At 46.2% G+C, this 21,676-nt stretch overlaps 2 protein-coding genes and 1 long non-coding RNA gene across 4 annotated transcripts in view; 2 read left to right on the forward strand and 1 right to left on the reverse strand.

Annotated features, from left to right (window-relative positions):
* LOC122613232 (low-density lipoprotein receptor-related protein 6) overlaps nucleotides 1–18,457 on the forward strand; it is a 31,861-nt gene extending 13,404 nt beyond the window's left edge. The window contains exons 3-7 of the mRNA XM_043787315.1: nucleotides 12,769–15,758; nucleotides 15,821–15,978; nucleotides 16,041–16,310; nucleotides 16,377–17,001; nucleotides 17,061–18,457. Coding sequence (XP_043643250.1) covers nucleotides 12,769–15,758; nucleotides 15,821–15,978; nucleotides 16,041–16,310; nucleotides 16,377–17,001; nucleotides 17,061–17,861 — 4,844 coding nt within the window. The 3' untranslated portion in view covers nucleotides 17,862–18,457. The remainder of the gene's footprint in view (nucleotides 1–12,768; nucleotides 15,759–15,820; nucleotides 15,979–16,040; nucleotides 16,311–16,376; nucleotides 17,002–17,060) is intronic.
* Nucleotides 379–1,144, forward strand: LOC122613234. The gene is made up of 2 exons (XR_006325673.1): nucleotides 379–515; nucleotides 573–1,144. It is a non-coding gene; the product is annotated as an uncharacterized LOC122613234 (long non-coding RNA).
* A 414-nt stretch (nucleotides 18,458–18,871) lies between the features above and the next one.
* LOC122615072 (golgin subfamily A member 1) lies at nucleotides 18,872–21,674 on the reverse strand. Of its 2 annotated transcripts, XM_043789935.1 has the most exons (6): nucleotides 21,263–21,674; nucleotides 20,395–21,180; nucleotides 20,244–20,342; nucleotides 19,536–19,949; nucleotides 19,240–19,479; nucleotides 18,872–19,181 (listed from the first exon to the last, which is right to left on the reverse strand). In XM_043789935.1, the coding sequence occupies exons 1-6, from the start codon at nucleotides 21,434–21,436 to the stop codon at nucleotides 19,059–19,061; spliced, it is 1,836 nt and encodes a 611-aa protein (XP_043645870.1). In that variant the 5' UTR covers nucleotides 21,437–21,674; the 3' UTR covers nucleotides 18,872–19,058. The 2 variants fall into 2 exon arrangements, with proteins under 2 accessions (XP_043645870.1, XP_043645871.1); XM_043789936.1 differs by lacking the exons at nucleotides 18,872–19,181; nucleotides 19,240–19,479; nucleotides 19,536–19,949 and adding an exon at nucleotides 19,996–20,175.
* Between the last annotated feature and the right edge of the window lie 2 nt (nucleotides 21,675–21,676).

Consider the following 21,676-nt stretch of genomic DNA (forward strand, 5'->3'; position numbering starts at 1 on the left):
CCACAACTTGGCGGAACAACGGGGATTAATTTGTTATTGGAAAACGGGGTTGAGCATTTGTAAGCTACGCAATGGCATAAAATATTTAAATTTTCCTGGGGATTACTGATTAAATGAAAGTGAACAGACTCAAGGGAAATCCCTTTTAAAAAGGCTAGATTCTCGCATAGATATGGTAGACAATAGATTGATGGAAAATAGATGTACTTGAAATATAATGAAATATAAATATAACGTACCAAATTCAAGATTAAAAATACAATGCAAATTTGTAAAGCTTTAACAGCAGTTGGGGTTAATTACTATATTTTATGTGCTGTTGATAAATTAGCGTTCACTAATGAGATGTTCTGATAAGGTTGTAGCCCTAAGAACGTAGTTATTTTCGGTTCTCTCTTCGTTTTACATTCTTTTTCGGCTTTAATTGCAAGGATGCACTTGTTTGACCCAGTCAAAATAATAGTAGTGCCAGCTAAATTGACAAGAATAATTAAATTTAATCGCTTTTTAGCCAGGTTTGTGGTATTTTACAATACTCTTGCGTGTTTTTTAACAGTTTCTATCATTTTTAGACTCTTCTTTGAAATTAGGTACAGAATATATGGGGCGTGGCAAACACTGTAATGCCGAGAGGCGGTAACTCATTAAAAAACTGATTTTTTCTGGAAAGACTTATGTCAGGGTGCAAAATATTATCGGATGCTCTTCTACAATGATTAGAAATGCAATTAAATATGAACCAACAAATGAAACTCGTGGTCGGTTCAAGTTATTGACCAAAAGGTCAGTAGATCGCTTAACAAGACAGGCAAGAAGCAATCCTTTTGAGTCCACTGCAGCCCTAAAAAAAATCTTGTAAAATTAATTTTAGTTTGGAAACAATAAGATGTCTCGGAGATGAAAACCTCATTTCAAGAAGTCCACGAAAAGTGCCGTTACTAACAAAAAAACATGCAGCAAGTTATGCAACATTCCGTTTGAAGTTTGCAAGAAAGCACTTGAATTGGCCTTTGGAGAAGTGGAGGAATATTTTGTGGTCGGATGAGTCCAAGATAGTTTTGTTTGGAGGCCATGGCTCTCGGGAGTTTGTTAGACGACCACCCTTATCTGACTTTTTCCCGAAATATACATTAAAAACGGTTAAGCACGGTGGTTCAGCGATTATGATTTGGGCGAGTTTTTCGTATTATGGAGTTGGGCCAGTGTATTGGGTAAAATACATCATGGATCGTTATTTATATGTAAAAATTTTAAACGAGATGATGCTCCTATATGCCTTCGAGGACATGCCACTTGTTTGGACTTTTCAACAGGACATTGATCCAATATATACAAGTAAACTCGCCAAAGAGTGGTTCGCAGCCCATCAAGTCGAAGTCATACAGTGGCCGCAGAGTCACCCGATCTCAATCCAAGTGAGATTTGTGGTGTGACGTTAAGAGAGCAATCTCAGAAATAAAACGAGTAATAGCTTTAAACTCTGGAAAGCTGTACAAAGGTCATGGACTCTGTTCCTGTGCAAAGATGCCAGAATTTAGTTGATTCCAGGCATAAGCGCTGTGCGTCTGTTATACCAACAAAGGCTATTCAACAAAATACTAAAATAACATTAAATATAGGGCTATTACATAGTTTTTATCATTTAAACTTAAAATGTTTTATTTGGCTGTGATGCTGTTTGAAAAATGCACTACTATTATTTTGACCGATCAAATTAGGTCCATTTTAACATTTTCATTTCTTTCTGAAAAGTCTTATGCATTTTCAAAGTCAATTTTCATTATTATCACCTACTATGAGTTAACTTTCATTGAAAATTAAAAAAATTTTCTGAACACGTTTGAAAGGTGTTTTTTTGGATTGTTGAAACTGTAGCCTATATACTAGCTTACATAATAAATAAACCCCGGCATAATGAATATAATGAGCCCGCGCTCAGCTGACTGCAAATTAATTTAAATCACCAAGCCGGCGCAAGAATATTAAATTTACAATTTTCCTTCACTTCACTTTATATATATATGTGTATATTTTTTCCCTGCTGTGCGAGAGTGCATGGCCCACCTGCTCCTCCCCGAGTTCCTCCAGTTCCCCCATGCCGCTGCCCTGGGTTCCCCCTTTGTGAGGGGGGAGGGGGGTAAGGGTGGGGCTACCCCGGATCCGCCGGCAACGCAATTCATAGCCAGCGAGGCACACAGCCCCGCAATCTTGATGGGCAACACTTGAGTGCAGCAACTACAACTACTCTACTGCACAACTATGCTCGTGTACGGCGGACGAACGAGGCATATTGCCATAAAATTAACGGATCCTAGGTGGATGAGGCACTGCTCTGGTCCAGGGGACTGGAGCAGCTCCACGAGGAGGAGGGGCAGTGGCACTGGAGGTGGAGGTGGAGCTGGATGTGGAAGGGGCAGGGTTCGTGGGGCCAGAGCCAGAGCTGCAGAAAATATTAACACGATATTTTTCAAGCGAGATTGCTGCACTGCACTGCTAATACAGCACAGCAAACTATGAGCTTTAAATTCAATTCAGTCTTTAATCAAAAGTGGAGCTCATTAAGCGATTTAGCTTAATATATTAATATATTGAGGTGTAAACACCTCATTAAATCTAATCAGTTTTATAGCAAACAGCATTAAGTACTTGAGGGAAAAATCAATTTAGTAACTTAATTGGTTTAGTAGTATTTAATTTGTGATTAAAGATCGTAATACAATTTCATCAGTGGTAATGGGACATGGAAACGCAAACCTTGTTTGCCTCAGATGAAGGCCTTAATTGAGGAGGCTTCACGAATCTGGGTCACACACTTATTTTCTGTCAGTGTGCTGATGCGGCTGTTGGGGCTGCTGCTTCTGCTGATTTTGCTGCTGTTGCTGCTGTTGCTGCTGCTGCTGCCTCAGTTGCTGTTGCTGTTGCTGTGGCTGCTCCTCTGACCAACCCACATCGTTATCATAATATGAATGGTGGTGGCCCCAGTCGTGCCGTCGCTGGTTGTGTGGGCGGGGCCGCCTCCATTTTCTACCTTCCACCTCGGCTTGATTATGAGTGAGTGCACCACAGCCATGGGAACACAACCGAACCGAACAGAACAGAACAGAGCAGAGCAGAACAGAAACATTGAGCATGGTCATGTGCTTGTCGGACCCATTCCCCGCCAGCTTTCTGGCTGCTGACATGTGGGTACAGTGTTTCCTCGACAGCCCAACCCCTTCGCAGCCCAACCAGCCATCCAGGCAACCAACCAACCAACCAACCAGCAACCCTGCATATCCTGCACATCCTGCCATTGCTGATAATGATGCAGCGCTTTATACGCTGACTAGGCTTGTATCCTTCGGCTGCAGGAGCAGAGCAGAAGCTGCGCTTGCATTTCGTCCTCTGCCCATCGTTGTCACGTATTTGGCACAAGTATTTAATTAGGAAGTGCTTACGTCTAAGCGCTTCAAGTAAGCACTCAAACAATGCATTTTTTCAACGCCAAATCATCACAAAATCAGCAATTTCATTTCGTGCACAAGAATTAAAACCTTGAACGAACTTAAAGCATTAATGAAACTGTGCAGTGGCAAGTTAAGCTGGAATATTCGAAACTTTTAGCCAGATTTTCATTAAAACTTGTTGGCAACCTAATTGCATTAAAAATGGGTTTCGTGTGGGAAAGACTTCACTTTAAGTGGGTCAAACGAAAGTTGTGACACCGAAGGGAACAGGACGAAATAGGATTACCATAACTATTCCTACTACTCTACTAAACTGAATAAGTTGCAGTTGGCAGTGGCTAAAACAAAATGATATCCGCAAACAGCTTGGGGCAGTTATCCAAGATATTAGTTCCTGCTCAAAATGATAATTGGCGCAGTTGATCGACCACTTACAAGCCATAACAGTTCTTCGACAGGCCAAGCAGCACTGAGTGCCTCTTGTTGGAATTGAAGTTCGTCTTCCCCGACTTGAAATTGATGCAAATTTCTATGGCCCAGGGGCCTGATGCTGATGGACGGTTGGCAGACTTCTTTGCCAGTGCAAAGCAGCAGCAACTGACCTCTCCACACCTCAAATATAGTGAAGCCACCACCTTCACCTCCACCTCCTGCACATGGAGCAGGCTAACGACGCCGATTTGCTTTTGGGCCACTGTCATTTCCAGAGCCGAAGCTCCTTCAAAGAGCTCTTTGGCCCTCTCGAGTGTCTTTGGCCCTCTTAACCCTCGGGCGACTAACCAATGAGCTGAGGAAATATTCTCGAATAAAAACGAGTAGGGTAACTCCTCCGCCCCCGATTTCACTGATAGATGTACCTTGTTCTGGCCTCCAACCCATGCTCCTCCATCGCCGTGCAACTGCAACAGCATCCCAGCATCTTTGTGGCACAGAGGTTGCTGCCGCTGCCGCTGCTGCTGCTGCTGCATGTCTGCGCCTTTTTCCATGTTGTGTCGTCTTGCTGCTGGTGTGTTTTTTCCGTTTGCTGTTTTCTGTTTTCTGTTGGGGGGCACAGCACGTTTTCCGTTTGGAAAAGATAACAAACCCAATCGTTTGTGCAACATTTTCAACAGTTTTGGCACGATTCCTACCACAACGCTTCTGCTTTGCCTCTCCTCGCCTCTCACTCCACCCCCTCTGTCTCTTTCTTTTGTCAGCCAGCTATCTCTTTCTGTGTGGCACCAATTTGGGGAATGCTTTTTGTTGCTGCAGCTCTGAAGCTGCACACAGAAAGAATGCGTTTGCTTTCGGGGATTTCACAGACCTCTAAAGTAGCTCAGAAAATCCCAGAAAACTTTAATGCAGCATCAGTTTGATCCTAGACATTTGGTTTTCTCGTACTATAAGCGCTTTGAAATACAATTTGGAAGTTCACGAACTATTTTTTTCGGTGCAGCTTTGGCCTGGCCAGCTTCTTCTTTTGGCTGCTCCCCCGAAGCGCGAACGAGTTGAGTTTTGGCAAGTCTTTCCCTTCCGAACGTGCAAATTGCATGCTGTGCGAGTTAATGGCGTTTCGCAGGGGATTTGCTGGTTGGGGGCGGGGAAAATGGGTGTTGATGCTAACGAGTTGAGAGAAAATAAAGTTCATGACTTCATTTTTTTCCTCAGTATTTTATTTGGTCGGGCACGTCTTCTGCTGCTTTGTTCGTGATGGTTATGCTTAGCATCATACACACACACAGATGGATGAAGAAATTCGGTCTTGGGGTTGAACAGCCATATCCATCTGCATAATATTTAAATGCTCCATTCCATCAAGCAAATGGAAAGATCGTCGCATCCGTCCACCGCCCATTGTAATATAATGTTGAGGATTTTAAATAAAACATGAGGCCCGGCCAGAAGGAGCAGCAAAACAATGGCAATGGCTGAGCAAAATGCTCTCGGCCCCTTTTCGGGCACAATTGCAATTTCCACTTTTGGCTTCGACTGCCGGCTATACATGTAGCTATAGCTGTATAGCTCCAGTCCACAGCTGCATCCACGGAGTGCTCTACTATATACTCGCACTTCGTTTTGTTTCGCGTGGAGTGGAGTTGGCAGTTTGGAGTTGATGATGTTTGCCCGATAAGTGGGCAAAGGACTGGAGTGGAGGAGCATCGAAGCATCGGAGCATCGGGCTGTGGGCAATTTTCAACGAGCTGGGCTGGCCTGATGATCTGAGCTGCAGATGCATCCATCAGCTTTGGCCAGCGTTTATTATGAGGAGCTGCCTTTCCGGGTTCTCTGCGGACTCTGTTGTTTTTGGCATAAATTTTAATGCCATCCTGAGCTTGGCGGGCAGGCGGTCCAAACTGTAGCCGCTGGGTTCGATAATAACTCAGCAACGCTCCTATGATTTTACACAAGAAAAGAGCATGAGAACAAATGCGGTTTTATATTAATTGGAACTTTCCAGATTTCTAGCATTAAATTAATTGAACAAAATAAAAACCAACAGAGCATAGAGTGCCGCATGAAACGCAATCAGCATAATGTGATTTTGAGGAACTCAAGCATAAGATTAAAGTTCGTATACAAGTGCTTATTATTCGCAGTTTGCCCCGTCGTTTTAATGTTGTTTTGATCAAGTAGTGCCTGCCAGCTTGTTAACTGCCTCAACGAACTCTGATGAGGATGAGGATGTGAATGTGGATGTGGTTCCGGATGCAGGCCAGGCAGTCATGTTTGTGTTTAACTTTTTAAATGTTAATGCTGCGAGCCGAGTTTTAATGCATTTTAAGTTGGCTGTTGCCACGCTTGTCCGTATGTCCATTTGTCCGTTTGTCCGTTGGTCCATTGGTCCGTTCCTCCGGCTCGCTTCAGTGGACATGCCATCAAAATTCGCCATGCTGCTGGCTACTCGCAATTTTCCATGCACATTATCGGGCCAGGAGGAGCTGATTTCCATTTTGGTGTGTTTTTTGCGCCACCACAGAGATTATTTAGCATTTTTCCCGCATCCGTCGCCGGGTTCATGCGATTTGTGGTTTGTTGATTTTTCTCATTCAACGCTCCATCGCTTCATCCATTTGCCCACCAAAAACCCATTCCTCCCCTCCATCGTTCAGCAACACAATCATTATGGTCGCGCTGCCATCCGTCCAGGTTCCAGTCTTTTAGTTGGCAATTGGCGTTGCCGGGGCCATCGCAGCGTATTTATTTTAACGTTAATGGCCAGTTGTCATATCGGGTGAGCAGAGACAGGCACCCCGCAGCCGCAGCCACATCCCTCATCCTCATCCACATCCTCATCAGATTCGACCAACTCCTCCTCCTCCTCCTCTGGATCACCCCGCTCATTTCCGCAGCACGCGGCGATTACATTTTAAGTAGGTGTGTGAACATTTTCGTGTCAGTGGTTTTGGTTTTAATTTAAAGCTGTCAGGGATGCTGTAGCCAGATTAACCAGGGTTGTTGTTCACTTTTCTGACAGCCCTTTTGGCTATCATTCAGGGTTGTCACGAGCATCTATTGTGCAATTTAATTAAAAGAGAGATAATAAAATGGAAATTATTTTCTAAAAGAAAATGGATTACGAAATAATTGAAAAGCATTTAAAGCCTGCAGGATACTTAAGTACTTAACCGTGATGTAAAACACAGTTGCTGGTCTTTTATATCAACAATGCAATTCGACAGTATTGTGTTAAGCTACAGAAAATCCCTTTAATTTTAAGCTTAAAGTTAGGTAGTCCCCTGTAAGCTGAAAGCCAAATCAGCTCAATCTGCATATTCCGACCAAGCAATGAAGTAAAAAATGCGAAGTGAACACCAGCAGCAAAGCAAAAAGGTTCGCAATTTCGGCTGGGATCTCAGGTTGCAGGCGAAGGAGGGAGAAGTCCCATCTCGTCCTTGATAACCATTAACAATTTGGCAAACTGGAAAGCGAAAAGGAGAATGACGAAAAAACAAGGCAGCCAGGCAAACTTCATCATCATCGGGAGCAGCGGGAAGGAGCTTCATCATCAAGGTGATCATGGGGACCATGATTATTATTATCGTACGCAGGCAACCAAGCATATGTGTTAACTTGAAGTTAAGTGGATTCGCTGGAGGATTCTCCGCTCCTCTAGAACATCTTGCATCCATTCCTGCTTCCCTCTTCGTGTTGATAATTTAAATGAGTGAACTCCTGGGTCCGGATGGTTGGTTTCCTCGGCTTGGCTTGGCTTCGTTTGGCTTGGCTGTTTGGATCCCAGACGTGGTCGTCTCCTCTGGTATCTTCGCATTTTTATCTCTTTACCTTTTTTCGTGGGCTTGTTGTTCTCATGTTTCCATCGTGTTGTATGTAAAATGCACAGAACACGGAGCTGGCAGCAGAGTGGATGGAGATGGGGATGTAGATGTAGATGGAGATGATGGTTGGGATGGAGGCCAAAGTTTGCCCGCAACACATCTTAAATTTTCACAAAATTGCTTTCTTTCGTTGGCTTTGTTCGGCTTTGGTTTTGGTTCTGGCTTTGGCTTGGGCTTTTTTGTGTGTTCGAAGAGTTTTGCTTGAATAACTTTGGCTGGCTTTCGTGGCAGGTGCTCCTCCTTCGCCTTTGCCTTTGCCTTCGATGTTTCCTCCTCGTCTCGTCTTTTCCAGTGCTCCGAGTGCTCCTCCTGTTGCTCAGTTTGTTGGCCATTAGGGCGGAACTGGCATGTCAACGCCTGATTGACGAAACAATGAATAAGTTGTGAATATTATGCAGCTGGCTCAGTGATTGAGGATGTGGAAAAAGCCAGCAGACTGTGATGCAAATGATGGGCTAGAGTCTTGTAATTATAAAATTAAATAAAAGCTTACTTCCCCGAGAAAAGTGCCCTGCTTGTATGGTAAAGTCTCGACAAATACACTAAAAGAAATCTTTTTCAAATGCTAAATAACTTTAAAAATATATGTTTCATCTTAAATCGAAGATATCTAATCTAATCTGATCTAAGATATCTAATGTAATTCCTTATTTATGTTTAGAAATGCACTGTATCTAAACTGAACATCACATTCACCAAATCCAGAGCAAGTTCGCGCTGCAGAGGCTTGACTGTGCCCTGAAAACGGAGGCAGGGCGAACCTAATGGAAAAGTTTCAGGAGCCCAGAGCTGGCCAGCTCCCTTTTCGCTGCCACACTTGTTAACGCCTTTGGACTCGGATAGCTGCCGTCTCCATTTACTCGCTGGAATTGCATTTGCTGCCAACGAAGTTTTCACAGTACCAGTCCCAGTCCCAGAGTCAGCACGTTGGCAACGTCGTCTGGCCAGGTCTGGTCTTTCCCTGGTTTTGCCCTGGTCGTCATGGGCCGGCCTCAACTCTTTGCCTGCTCACCATCTCGTATCCAACTTCACGTTTTGTCCCGCAATTTGCCATGGACATTGCTGCAGCTTGTCGTCTGTCGTCTGGCTGCTTGTGAAGGTGCGAGTAATTGATAAAAAGCATGTTACATATATAATTTATTGAGCATTCAGCCGGCACTTCAGCATCCAACATCCAGCATCCAGCATGATGCATGTTGAGATGTGAGATGTGCGATGTGAGTTGTGGCGAACGCCTAATGGACGACAGTTGATAACAGCCTCGTTTATGCACGTACAGTTCTCCTCATCAGGGGCTCTTGAAAACTTTGTTACCTTAAGTAGCTGCATTTCACGACTCCCGGATGCTGGCTGGATGATGTGGCTGTGACTTTCAATGGGACTTTCAATGTGGCTTGGCGGACTGACAACGGCATCTGCTCACTTTGAGTTGCAAGATAGCTGCCGTGGTTTATTTATTTTTGTTTATCTTTATTTATGTTGTTCAATTTGATTATGAATGCCATGCAGAATTCTCAGTTACCCAGCTCTCTCTCTTTAGTTTGGTAGTTGGCAAAAAAAGAAGGCTATGACAAAAACCAGGGCACATTGCTCCCTTCAATGCTATTTTAGTGCGGTTTTTTTGCCTTCTGCTCTTGCACATTTAATTAAAAATTATTCATGGGCGAAATTAATTATGGAGCGTGGCAATGAGTCCCTACAGCGCAGTGCAAGAAATCGGGGATGCGACTATAATAATTGATTTTCTTGAAAATTACAGCACTTCATCATGAACCGATGATTAGCATAATAACAGGGAAATGACTAAAGATTTAATCGAACACGACTCTGCATTGAAATCATCATGAAATCGCACCTGCTTTACTAAAGTCACCTTAAGCAATATGCGCGTACTTTAAACTGTATATAACTAGATATAAGACTGGTATCTTTTTAAAGATGCTGTAGATACCTGATTAGGTATTCCCCCAGTGTAGCCTCAAAGTCCTCGGTGCACTTCGTCCTCAGCCAACAACAAGTACAACAATGAGCGCATGCAAAATGCGAGGAACAAAAACCACAGCGATGGAGGAGCAGAGAGCAGTGGCATGAGCAGTGGCATACCGTACGGATGGTTGACTAGATGGATGCCCGGCATCCCGGCATCCTGGCATCCTGGCAGCCAACTGGTGAACTGTTCTGCCATTCTGCCGGCTGCCTATTTAGCCGGGCCAGGCTCTTCAACACATTTAAATAGCTGCAACTTCCGTTGCAACTAGTGCGGCTAGCTGCCACCCATTCTGGTGGCAGCAGGACTCGAGTGTTGCCAGTGCGGGGATGCGGATGGAGTGGCAGCATCCTGCTCTTGCACCTCCTCCAACTCTTCTTCCTCCTCCTCCTGCAGTGCTCACTTAAAGTTTACTGCACTACATCCCAACCACCACCACATCCCCGCTGCCCACTATCCGCCGGATTCGCTGAGTTTCCCGAGATCCCGCCCCGCTCCAGTTGGCTAACAATAACAGCACTTGCACTCATTTAGCATTTAAGTGCAGTTGTTGCTGCCTGCTGGGTGCTGGTGGCAGTGGTGCCAGTGGTGGAGCCAACTCACCTGGACCATGGGGGTCGCCATGTGCTGCCGTGGCGTTCAAATTGTCGACTCGGTCATCCGAATTATGCCATTTTGCCACAAGCCATTGGAGGGCGGAAGGCAGAGGCGGTGCCAATCGTGAAGCCGCATCATTCACATGAGCATCCGTTGCCCATTTCAATACCCTTGGCTGCTCCTGGCTTCCCATCGCCCGCTTCCATTCCCATCTGGCATCTGGGAGATGGGATCTGGGATCTGGGATCCGACTGGCACTCCTGCTCCCACTGGAGCCTCTTGTCCCGACCCGAACCCAGTTGTATACATTAATAATTAAAATATTTTCCCAAGTTTGAATGAAGTGCAGGCAGGAGGAATCAACGGGTTACGCCACGGTTCCATCTCCATCTCCGGCTGCGTCTGCATTTCAATTTCGGTCGAGTGTGTGTGCCTGCACTGCACGAAAAAGTGCGCATTATACAGAATGTTATTTGACAAAGCCAAGCCAGTCAAATACAAGGAAATACCTTTATGGACTCGGGTATTTCCAAGGCTTTATCAATCGATTTACCAGCTATCCAACATAAAAGTGATTCCTTTTGTAGCCCTATCATCTGGAGAAATGTATCCTTTAAGCTGGAAAAGCGTTTGGCATGCTGCAGCTTGTAAGCTTCTTTAGGGGCTACATAACAGGGACTTGGATTATTTCCTTTGGGAAACCATATTCGAGTTGGAATTTTTTCTATACCTTTTCGCTTGGTGCAGAGGAATACGAGATGGTTGTTTGGGGGACTTCGCTTCATGGCTTGGTACTCGACTTGATGAGCATGTCTGCTGATGTTGTTTTTGTTGCTCCCACTGCTGTAGATGTTGATGATGTTTTTTTTTATGTTTCTGTTTCTGTTTTTGTTTTTTTATTTTTGTTTTTGTTGGTAATGATGTTGATTTCTTAACGCTTCACTGCCGTCTGCGGAGGAGCATAAAAAATGTGAATAATATGGTAGGATTTGCAGTTAAGTGCCGTGCGGATCCCCCGAACAGCAGCGTCATCTAGCCGCAACGCATTTCCATTGTCAGCATCCAGGGATTACGGTGCACATTGCATTCGAACATAACATAATGATATAGGATTGCCGCATTAGCACTATTATCGAACAATTCCAGAACAGCTAGGCAAACACTTGCCCACTCGCATATAGTACATATGCATATGCATATACATATGGTCGCTGTACGGATGTATGCAAATATTGTTGCATTTGCACACTTGGCACACAAATCCTGTTGCTCCACCCGGGGCCAACTACCAGGCGATGGCCGGAATGGGGCTGGGCGGAAAAGTGGGCGTGTGTGCACGCTTGATGGCGTATGAGCAGGCAACCAAGCAAGCAACCAACCCACTTTGCAAAATGTCACCATTTTTGTTTTCGGTCCTCCACGCCAGTTGCCCCCATACCCATACCCATGCGCCAAAAGCCCACGATGCTTGATGGATTACTCGAGAGCCCGCTGCTCTGCTCCTCCGCCTGGTTGCATAAATATTGCAAATGCCTGACGCGCTGGCAGCTCGGATGGAGGGCTGATGGAGGGGATCGGGGGATTTGGGGGCATCGCATCCCGCGCAGCTCCCGTTTGCCTTGTGGGTCAACATTTTGCAACTGAAAGTGGACCTCTCTCCAAAATGGTCTAGTGCAGATACTTGAATTGCTAAAATATTCAATGGGGGTATCTAAAGTAAATATTCCATTTTTTAAGGGGTCGTTTTATATTATTAACAAATCTCGCAAGCCAAGCCTATAATTAAGTTTTAATAGGCTGCTGCAGAACACTACCACTGGTATTAGGCAAATTTTAATTAAAGTTACGCAGTCCACGAGCAAATTATTTCAGTGGCAGCGCAGTAGGCAGCTGGCTGAAATTTGTTCCACATGGTGCACCTCCATGAGCTTATTCATACGCAATTAGATCAGCGCTGCAGCGAACAGAAGCTTGCAGTGCTGCAGCCACCCACCCACTCAGTCACTCACTCACTCACATGTGCCCATGGTTAGGCACATCCACATCCACATCCATATCCACATGCACATAAATGGTTAACAAAGACCTGCCTGGGCGTATAGTTGCGATTGCATTTACCATTTTCCATTTACTACGGCAACAATTCCGGCTCTGCCATATTGTTAACCACTCGAGCCGGCGAACCTGGTTGCTTATTTAAAACTTGGTGCCACTGCCACTTCACCCCCTGCGATTGCTTGCATATTGCATTTGTTAATTAAAAGTTGCTTAGAATTCCCCTGAACCGAAATGCTACAGTAAGCTATAAATGCTTTAAAATAATTGTGGGAACAACGTCTTCATAGCTTCTTAATCATTCAAAATCATAAATATTGCATTAGCTTCCCACTAACCCGGTTTATATTCTCTTATTTGCTTGCAGTTCACATGCCCAGCTCCTCATCCCTGATAGCCAGCTCGCCAGCGAGTGCGTTTGTCAATACGCCGGCCACCCTGCTCTTCACCACGCGCCACGACATCCAGGTGGCGAACATCACGAGGCCCACGGGCGGACCCCAGATCGATGTGATCGTCAGGGATCTGGCCGAGGCGATGGCCATCGATTTCTACTACGCCAAGAACCTGGTCTGCTGGACGGATTCCGGCCGGGAGATCATCGAGTGTGCGCAAACCAACTCCTCGGCACTGCAGCCGCTGTTGCGGGCGCCCAAGCAAACTGTGATATCCACGGGTCTGGACAAGCCCGAGGGCCTGGCCATCGACTGGTATACGGACAAGATCTACTGGACGGATGGCGAGAAGAACCGCATCGAGGTGGCCACGCTGGATGGTCGCTACCAGAAGGTGCTGTTCTGGACGGATCTGGATCAGCCGCGAGCGGTGGCCGTGGTTCCCGCACGCAAATTGCTCATCTGGACGGATTGGGGCGAGTATCCGAAGATTGAGCGAGCCAGCATGGACGGGGATCCACTGTCCCGCATGACCTTGGTCAAGGAGCACGTGTTCTGGCCCAACGGATTGGCGGTGGACCTAAAGAACGAGCTCATCTACTGGACAGATGGCAAGCACCACTTCATCGACGTGATGAGATTGGATGGAAGCAGTCGGCGCACGATAGTCAACAACCTGAAGTATCCCTTTAGTTTGACCTTCTTCGATGATCGTCTGTACTGGACGGATTGGCAGAGGGGCTCCCTGAATGCGCTGGACCTGCAAACCCTCGAACTGAAGGAGCTTATAGACACGCCCAAGGCACCGAACTCTGTCAGAGCATGGGATCCCTCACTACAGCCGTATGAGGATAATCCCTGTGCTCACAACAATGGCAATTGCTCACATCTCTGCCTGCTGGCTACAAACTCGCAGGGATTTAGTTGCGCCTGTCCCACCGGAGTGAAGCTAATCTCTGCGAATACCTGTGCCAATGGGTCTCAGGAGATGATGTTCATTGTGCAGCGAACGCAGATTAGCAAGATATCCCTGGATTCACCCGATTACACCATCTTCCCGCTGCCTTTGGGGAAGGTAAAGTACGCCATAGCCATCGATTACGATCCAGTGGAAGAGCACATCTATTGGTCCGATGTGGAGACGTACACGATCAAACGAGCTCATGCCGATGGCACCGGAGTGACCGACTTTGTGACCTCCGAGGTCAGGCATCCCGATGGCTTGGCTCTGGATTGGCTGGCTCGCAATCTCTACTGGACGGATACGGTGACGGACCGGATAGAGGTTTGCCGCCTGGACGGTACGGCGAGGAAAGTGTTGATCTATGAGCACTTGGAGGAGCCGAGAGCCATTGCAGTGGCTCCCTCGCTGGGCTGGATGTTCTGGAGCGACTGGAACGAGCGCAAGCCCAAGGTGGAGCGTGCTTCTCTGGATGGATCCGAGCGTGTGGTTCTGGTCTCCGAGAACCTGGGCTGGCCCAATGGCATTGCCTTGGATATTGAGGCTAAGGCCATCTACTGGTGCGATGGCAAGACGGACAAGATCGAGGTGGCCAACATGGATGGCTCTGGTCGGCGAGTGGTAATCAGCGACAATCTGAAGCATCTGTTTGGCCTGAGCATCCTGGATGACTACCTATACTGGACGGACTGGCAGCGTCGCTCGATAGATCGCGCCCACAAGATTACGGGCAACAATCGGATAGTGGTTGTTGATCAGTATCCGGATTTGATGGGACTAAAGGTGACACGTTTGCGTGAAGTGAGGGGGCAGAATGCCTGTGCGGTGCGGAATGGAGGATGCTCGCATCTCTGCTTGAATCGTCCCAGGGATTATGTCTGCCGGTGTGCCATTGATTACGAGCTGGCCAACGACAAGCGAACATGTGTGGTGCCAGCTGCATTTCTTTTGTTCTCGCGCCAGGAGCACATTGGTCGCATTTCCATCGAGTACAATGAGGGCAACCACAACGACGAGAGGATACCGTTCAAGGATGTGCGGGATGCACATGCCCTGGATGTTTCGGTGGCTGAACGAAGGATTTACTGGACAGATCAGAAGAGCAAATGCATTTTCCGCGCCTTTTTGAATGGCTCGTACGTTCAGCGGATTGTGGACTCAGGTCTGATTGGTCCCGATGGCATCGCCGTCGATTGGTTGGCCAATAATATTTACTGGTCAGATGCAGAAGCGCGTCGCATTGAAGTGGCTCGCTTAGATGGCAGCAGTCGGCGGGTGCTCCTCTGGAAAGGAGTGGAGGAGCCACGTTCCCTGGTCCTGGAACCGCGACGCGGATATATGTACTGGACGGAATCGCCAACAGATTCCATTCGCAGAGCGGCCATGGACGGATCTGACTTGCAGACCATCGTGGCGGGTGCCAATCACGCCGCCGGTCTAACCTTCGACCAGGAGACAAGACGTCTGTACTGGGCCACCCAATCGCGACCAGCTAAAATCGAGAGTGCTGATTGGGATGGTAAGAGGCGGCAGATTCTGGTTGGCAGCGATATGGATGAGCCGTATGCGGTGTCCTTGTACCAGGACTATGTGTACTGGAGCGACTGGAACACTGGGGACATCGAGCGAGTGCACAAGACCACGGGACAGAACCGCAGCCTGGTGCACTCGGGCATGACGTACATCACCTCGCTGCTGGTGTTCAACGACAAGCGCCAGACAGGTGTTAATCCGTGCAAGGTGAACAATGGAGGTTGTTCACATCTCTGCTTGTCTCAGCCCGGAAGACGCGGCATGACCTGCGCCTGCCCCACCCACTACCAGTTGGCCAAGGACGGCGTCTCCTGTATTCCCCCCAGAAACTACATCATCTTCAGCCAGCGGAACAGCTTTGGGCGATTGCTACCGAACACCACGGATTGTCCAAACATTCCACTGCCCGTCTCTGGCAAGAATATTCGTGCTGTGGACTATGATCCCATCACTCATCACATTTATTGGGTAAGCTTGAAGATAATCTTATTTAAGGAACATTTTTAACTATTGCATAACTACGAACATAGATTGAGGGCAGGAGTCACAGCATCAAACGATCACTAGCTAATGGAACAAAAGTCAGCTTATTGGCTAATTCCGGCCAGCCTTTTGACCTGGCCATCGACATAATTGGACGTCTGCTTTTCTGGTCATGCTCCCAGTCCAACAGTATCAACGTTACTAGGTAAATATTTAATAGACCCATTAGAGTAACGAATAAGGTTTAATAACATTGTGTAATTTCAGTTTCCTGGGCGAATCCGTTGGCGTCATCGACACGGGAGATTCAGAGAAGCCTCGCAACATTGCAGTGCATGCCATGAAGCGCCTGCTCTTCTGGACAGATGTAGGTAGCCATCAGGCCATAATACGTGCCCGAGTTGATGGCAATGAGCGCGTGGAGCTGGCCTACAAACTGGAGGGAGTGACTGCCTTAGCCCTGGATCAGCAGTCCGATATGATTTACTATGCGCATGGCAAGCGGATCGATGCCATTGACATCAACGGAAAGAACAAGTAAGTTTGAAAGAGAATTGTACACATTTTGGAATTAACTTATTCAATATTATTTTTTTTACCTAGAAAAACACTTGTTTCTATGCACATTTCGCAAGTGATCAACATCGCCGCCTTGGGTGGCTTTGTCTACTGGCTGGATGACAAAACCGGTGTGGAGCGGATCACAGTCAATGGCGAAAGGCGATCTGCTGAACTGCAGCGCCTACCTCAGATCACCGACATCCGGGCCGTTTGGACGCCGGATCCGAAAGTGCTGCGAAACCACACATGCATGCACAGCCGCACCAAGTGCTCCCACATCTGCATTGCCAGCGGCGAGGGAATTGCTCGAACCCGCGACGTCTGCTCCTGCCCAAAGCATCTTATGCTGCTGGAGGACAAGGAGAACTGCGGCGCTTTCCCCGCCTGTGGTCCGGATCACTTTACATGCGCGGCTCCCGTATCGGGAATCAGTGACGTGAACAAAGACTGCATCCCCGCCTCCTGGCGCTGTGACGGACAGAAGGACTGTCCGGACAAGTCAGACGAGGTGGGTTGTCCCACTTGCCGGGCAGATCAGTTCAGCTGTCAGTCGGGCGAGTGCATCGACAAGTCGCTGGTGTGCGATGGCACTACAAATTGTGCCAACGGTCATGATGAAGCGGATTGTTGCAAGCGGCCAGGGGAGTTCCAGTGTCCCATTAATAAGGTATGATTCTCATTCACCAACAAAGCTGAATTGTTTTAACTGATTTTAAAATCTTTTAGCTGTGCATCTCGGCCGCCTTGCTTTGTGATGGCTGGGAGAACTGCGCCGACGGAGCCGATGAGTCATCGGATATCTGCCTGCAGCGCCGCATGGCTCCTGCTACCGACAAACGTGCCTTTATGATATTGATTGGCGCTACTATGATCACGATATTTTCGATTGTCTATTTGCTGCAGTTCTGCCGCACGCGGATCGGAAAGAGTCGAACGGAGCCAAAGGACGATCAGGCCACTGATCCATTGTCGCCCTCGACGCTGAGCAAATCTCAAAGGGTTTCCAAAATCGCTTCCGTGGCGGATGCAGTACGCATGTCGACACTGAACTCGCGGAACAGCATGAACTCCTACGATCGCAATCATATCACAGGCGCCTCGAGTTCAACAACGAATGGTAGCAGCATGGTGGCGTATCCGATCAATCCACCACCGTCGCCGGCAACCAGATCGCGTCGTCCGTACAGGCACTACAAGATCATCAATCAGCCTCCACCACCCACACCCTGCTCCACGGACATTTGTGATGAGTCTGACTCGAATTATACGAGCAAATCGAACAGCAATAACAGTAATGGGGGAGCCACAAAGCATTCTTCCAGTTCGGCGGCCGCCTGCTTGCAATATGGCTACGATAGTGAGCCGTATCCGCCGCCGCCGACACCACGCTCCCATTACCACAGCGATGTGCGCATTGTGCCGGAGTCCTCCTGCCCGCCATCGCCGTCATCGCGCAGCTCCACGTACTTCTCGCCGCTGCCGCCCCCGCCATCACCAGTGCAGTCGCCCAGTCGGGGATTTACGTAACATTTTGAGAGTTACATGTAAATTGAGAGGAGGATCAACATATCACTTCTTTGCAAAGCTTTTCGTTTTATGATTATTTTTATTTTCCCAATTCTAATTGCTACAACTGATTTGTAAATATGTATGTGAGTTTAATTGGTCATTTAAGGCTTTAACTAATTTTAATCATAGCTTAGAGAGAGCGTCCATGCCTGAAGGACTTATTCGATCTCGTTAAGTTTCATTTTGCCAGATAGCCCGAAATAGATTGCAGTACAATGCTTTGCAGCTACCATACGCAACAATAGACTGCAGATTATTAGCAATTACCTTAGGTCTAAATGATGTAATATCCGATAAGTGAGTCTTTTGAAATTCCGTGTGCCAAATTTTCCGAAACCTGACAGAAAATTCACAATTGGTTAAAACCTAAGTACGCAATTTTGATTTAAATGCATTTAACACCTAGACTTAGTTTAATATTTAGTTTAAAAGTGTAAATAGATAACTATATTACGAAGCAATATTGACGAATATGCGACTAATTCAACTGTCTTCTTAATTGTTATAAACACCAAAAAGTGCCTCATTAATACGTGTGTTTTTTGTTTAATCTTAAATTCTCCTATATCATTTATTCATAGATAATACAAATGAATAGTTAGTTATTCATACGACGTAGGTCTTTGCAATAAACAAATTGAAGTAAATTCATATTTATAGTTAATTTTAGTGAACGTAAAATGTAACAAACCATATTTTTAAATGTAAAATGCAGTATTTTTAAACAAATTAAATATTGACTTTTATTAATGGACTTTTAAATTATCAAACTTGCACGGCTAGATGGCGCCACCTGGGAATGTAGAGTGGAAGTTAATATCGTGTAAGGTAAAATATACGTATCATACACACTTTCTACAAAAGTAAATACGTTTTTTATAAAATTTAATATGGATTGAATAGTCATTCAAAAATGCAATGCAACACAAAGGACAAATGAATAGGATTTAATAAATAAAAAACCAATATTTTTACATAAATGTTAGTTTATTATAAAAATCACAACGGTAGAAATAAATACTATGTAACAAAATGGAATGTTGTTGGTAAACAAAATAACACAGTGCTGCGTATGCAATTGGTATGTACATATTACACGAACGTTATGAATTGACTATAGACTAGAGTACAAATGTAATGTATTGCAGTGGGTACTTAAGTTGGTTTCATGCCGAACCAACTCATCTTCCAATTCAACGTGTCGTGCAGCAGCTTTTCCTCCTCGGATGTTAATTGAAGTAAAGTGGATACGGCACGTACAAGGTGGCGAGCTTCCACCTAAAGAAATATGTATGATATTGAGATAATTATGCAGAAAAAGGATTAAATTGCATACCTCGCGACTGGTCAAGAACTTAACAATTACATGCTTCAAATATTGAAAATTAACTTCGTCCATTATGACGCAATTTCCCTTGTCTCCAGTCGAAAAGGCCTCCAGAGATGAGCTGGAGATTCTGTGACCTGGTGTCGTCGTCGAATGAGATTCACTGTCTGTGGATATCTGCGCACTGCGTAGTTCCTTTTGCACGGTTTTTTTCAAGTCAATCAAACGCTGATTCAGTGTTTTTATTGTCTAGACAAAAAATTAGTTAATAATATTTAGCAAACAACGTGCACAACAAATCTTACCTTGTTCTTTTCGATTATCTCCAGTTGAACTCCTTCGAATTCGGTCAACTTGTGGGCATTATCCTGCGCTGTTGTGCTGACCTGTTGCAACGTTTGCCGTGCCTCGGATATATCCCTTTCCAGTTGATTATTCCTATCCTGGAGGTCGGAGGCCTCGCTGCGTTCCAAACGCAACTGCTGCCGTAAAATGTCTTCGCTCTGGGCGATTTCCGCATTGCGAAGTATTGCTGTCATTTTCTCCTCCCGTTCGATTTCCAGTTGCATTATGGTTTCGTCCAGTTGCTCCTGCTTTTCAGTCACTTGAGCGCGTAGCTTTTGGGCCACCTGCTCGGCATTCGAGGAGTACTCGCTGAACCTTTCATCCGCTGCCGTGAGGCGAGTCTTGAGATCTTTTACCTCTGTTTCCAGATTTTGCTGAGAACATTCGGTTTATTGGTTTACAAAATCTCCATCAAGCATTTGGGATATTGAGGGTAAACATATATGCGTGCATTATTGAAGGAATAAGTTTACCAAAAAGTTTGCCAACGATTAAATCAGTTTAATGCGAAAAGGAAAAAATGTACAATCAAATGACTACATAATAGGTGTGGTTGGAAAATTCCAGGTAAACCAGGATACTTAATTGTTAGAGTTAGTACTGCATTGTAGAGTAAATTAGTGTTAAAAGTCCCAATGGAAATCGTCAGAATCGGGAGGCATACTCACAGATTTGTTGCGCTCAAAGAGGATTTGCTGCTCGTTCTCCTCTCGGCACTCTTTCAGGGTCACACTAAGTTCATCGATTTCCTCCTCCAGCAGCTTGACCTGCAATTAAAGTGCATAAGTATAGGCACTTAGTTATTGCCATGTAACTTACCTTATCGTCTCGCTGCTTTATTTCATCTTTGGCCTTTTCGAGTTCGAATGAAACCTGTTTTCGGCTTTCAATGGCATCGTCGCGGGATTTAAGGGCCTTTCGCTTTTCGGTGGTCTCTTCGGCCACTTGCTTTGATAGACGACTAACTTGGGTTTCCAGCGCCAGATTCTGGCCACTCCACGAGCCTTTGATGTCCGACAACTGCAGATGGGCCTCCTCCAAGTGCTGCTCCAGCAGTTTATGTTCCCGGATGAGGGCTTGCACTTGTTGCTCGGAGTTCAGTTTGCCCAGGGACTCGAGTCGCGACTCTTCGACGATCTTCATGCGCTTTTTGAGGTGTCGGTTCTCCTCCTGTACCGCCGCCAATGTGGTGGTCAGCAGGTTCTTCTCCTGTTGTGTGGAATGTCGCAGTTGCTCTAGTTCGTCGCGAAGATCTTCGGCCACGGATTCAATGGGACGCAGCCGTTCTAGTTCCTCGCTCAAGGACTCGATTTGCTGGGTCTGCTGGCGCATAAGACCCATGCGATCCACTGACTCCTGCTCCCGAAAGCTTAGTAGATTCTTCAGCTTGTCAATCTCGATTTGCTGCAGATTCTGGATCTTCTCCTGCTCCTCGCAGTAGATGTCCTTCTGTGTCTGGGCCACACGCACACTCTCTAGCAGAATCTCGTTGGTCTTGTCCACACGGGTCTTCTCCTCCTGCAGCTGCTGCAATCCCTGCGTGACGGTGGACAGCTTCGTGGTGAGCTCGTTACACTGACTCCGCAGCTGGCACAGTTGCTCCGACTGCAAAGAGAGTAGTGGTGTTTGTTTATCCGTTTTTTATATAAGTATACACAAATAGACTGTTTTTTTTAGCTTCGTTTACCTCATTATAGAATCCGCCACCGCCCACATCATCAGCCGAATTGGAATTAATGCTAACGCGGCGACTACGTAGCCGGTAATTGTTGTTGTTGTTGCCGGGATAACGTGGATTCGCCGATTGGACCACATCATCGCCCGTTTCCTCCTTGATTTTGTTTTTCAGTGTGGCAAACATTGTTGCGTTTTTCGAGGTGGAGCTTTTTCTCTGTTGCTGCTCTTTTTTTTCTGCCTGTGTACTGCCCCCGACTGAAGTTGGCCTGTTTGTAGCTGGGGCTGACGAAAACGTGCCCGCGGAGCGTTTATAGCATGGCGTTATATCTGGTAGCCGTAGTGCTCCACTTGCTTATCAGGCGAATGCTAATTTTCGTAAACCGTCGATGTTGTTTACCATCGATAAGAATCGACTTTCCAGTAA

Source organism: Drosophila teissieri, chromosome 2R (assembly GCF_016746235.2).
Source record: "Drosophila teissieri strain GT53w chromosome 2R, Prin_Dtei_1.1, whole genome shotgun sequence".
Classification (NCBI taxonomy): Eukaryota; Metazoa; Arthropoda; class Insecta; order Diptera; family Drosophilidae; genus Drosophila; species Drosophila teissieri.

Coding starts and splice junctions, on each gene's coding strand:
- LOC122615072 (XM_043789935.1), bottom strand. CDS start 21,436: ATGTTTGCCACACTGAAAAACAAAATCAAGGAGGAAACGGGCGATGAT. Junction 21,181..21,262: donor GTGGCGGATTCTATAATGAG/GTAAACGAAGCT, acceptor CTCTCTTTGCAG/TCGGAGCAACTGTGCCAGCT. Junction 19,182..19,239: donor AGTTCTTGACCAGTCGCGAG/GTATGCAATTTA, acceptor ATATTTCTTTAG/GTGGAAGCTCGCCACCTTGT.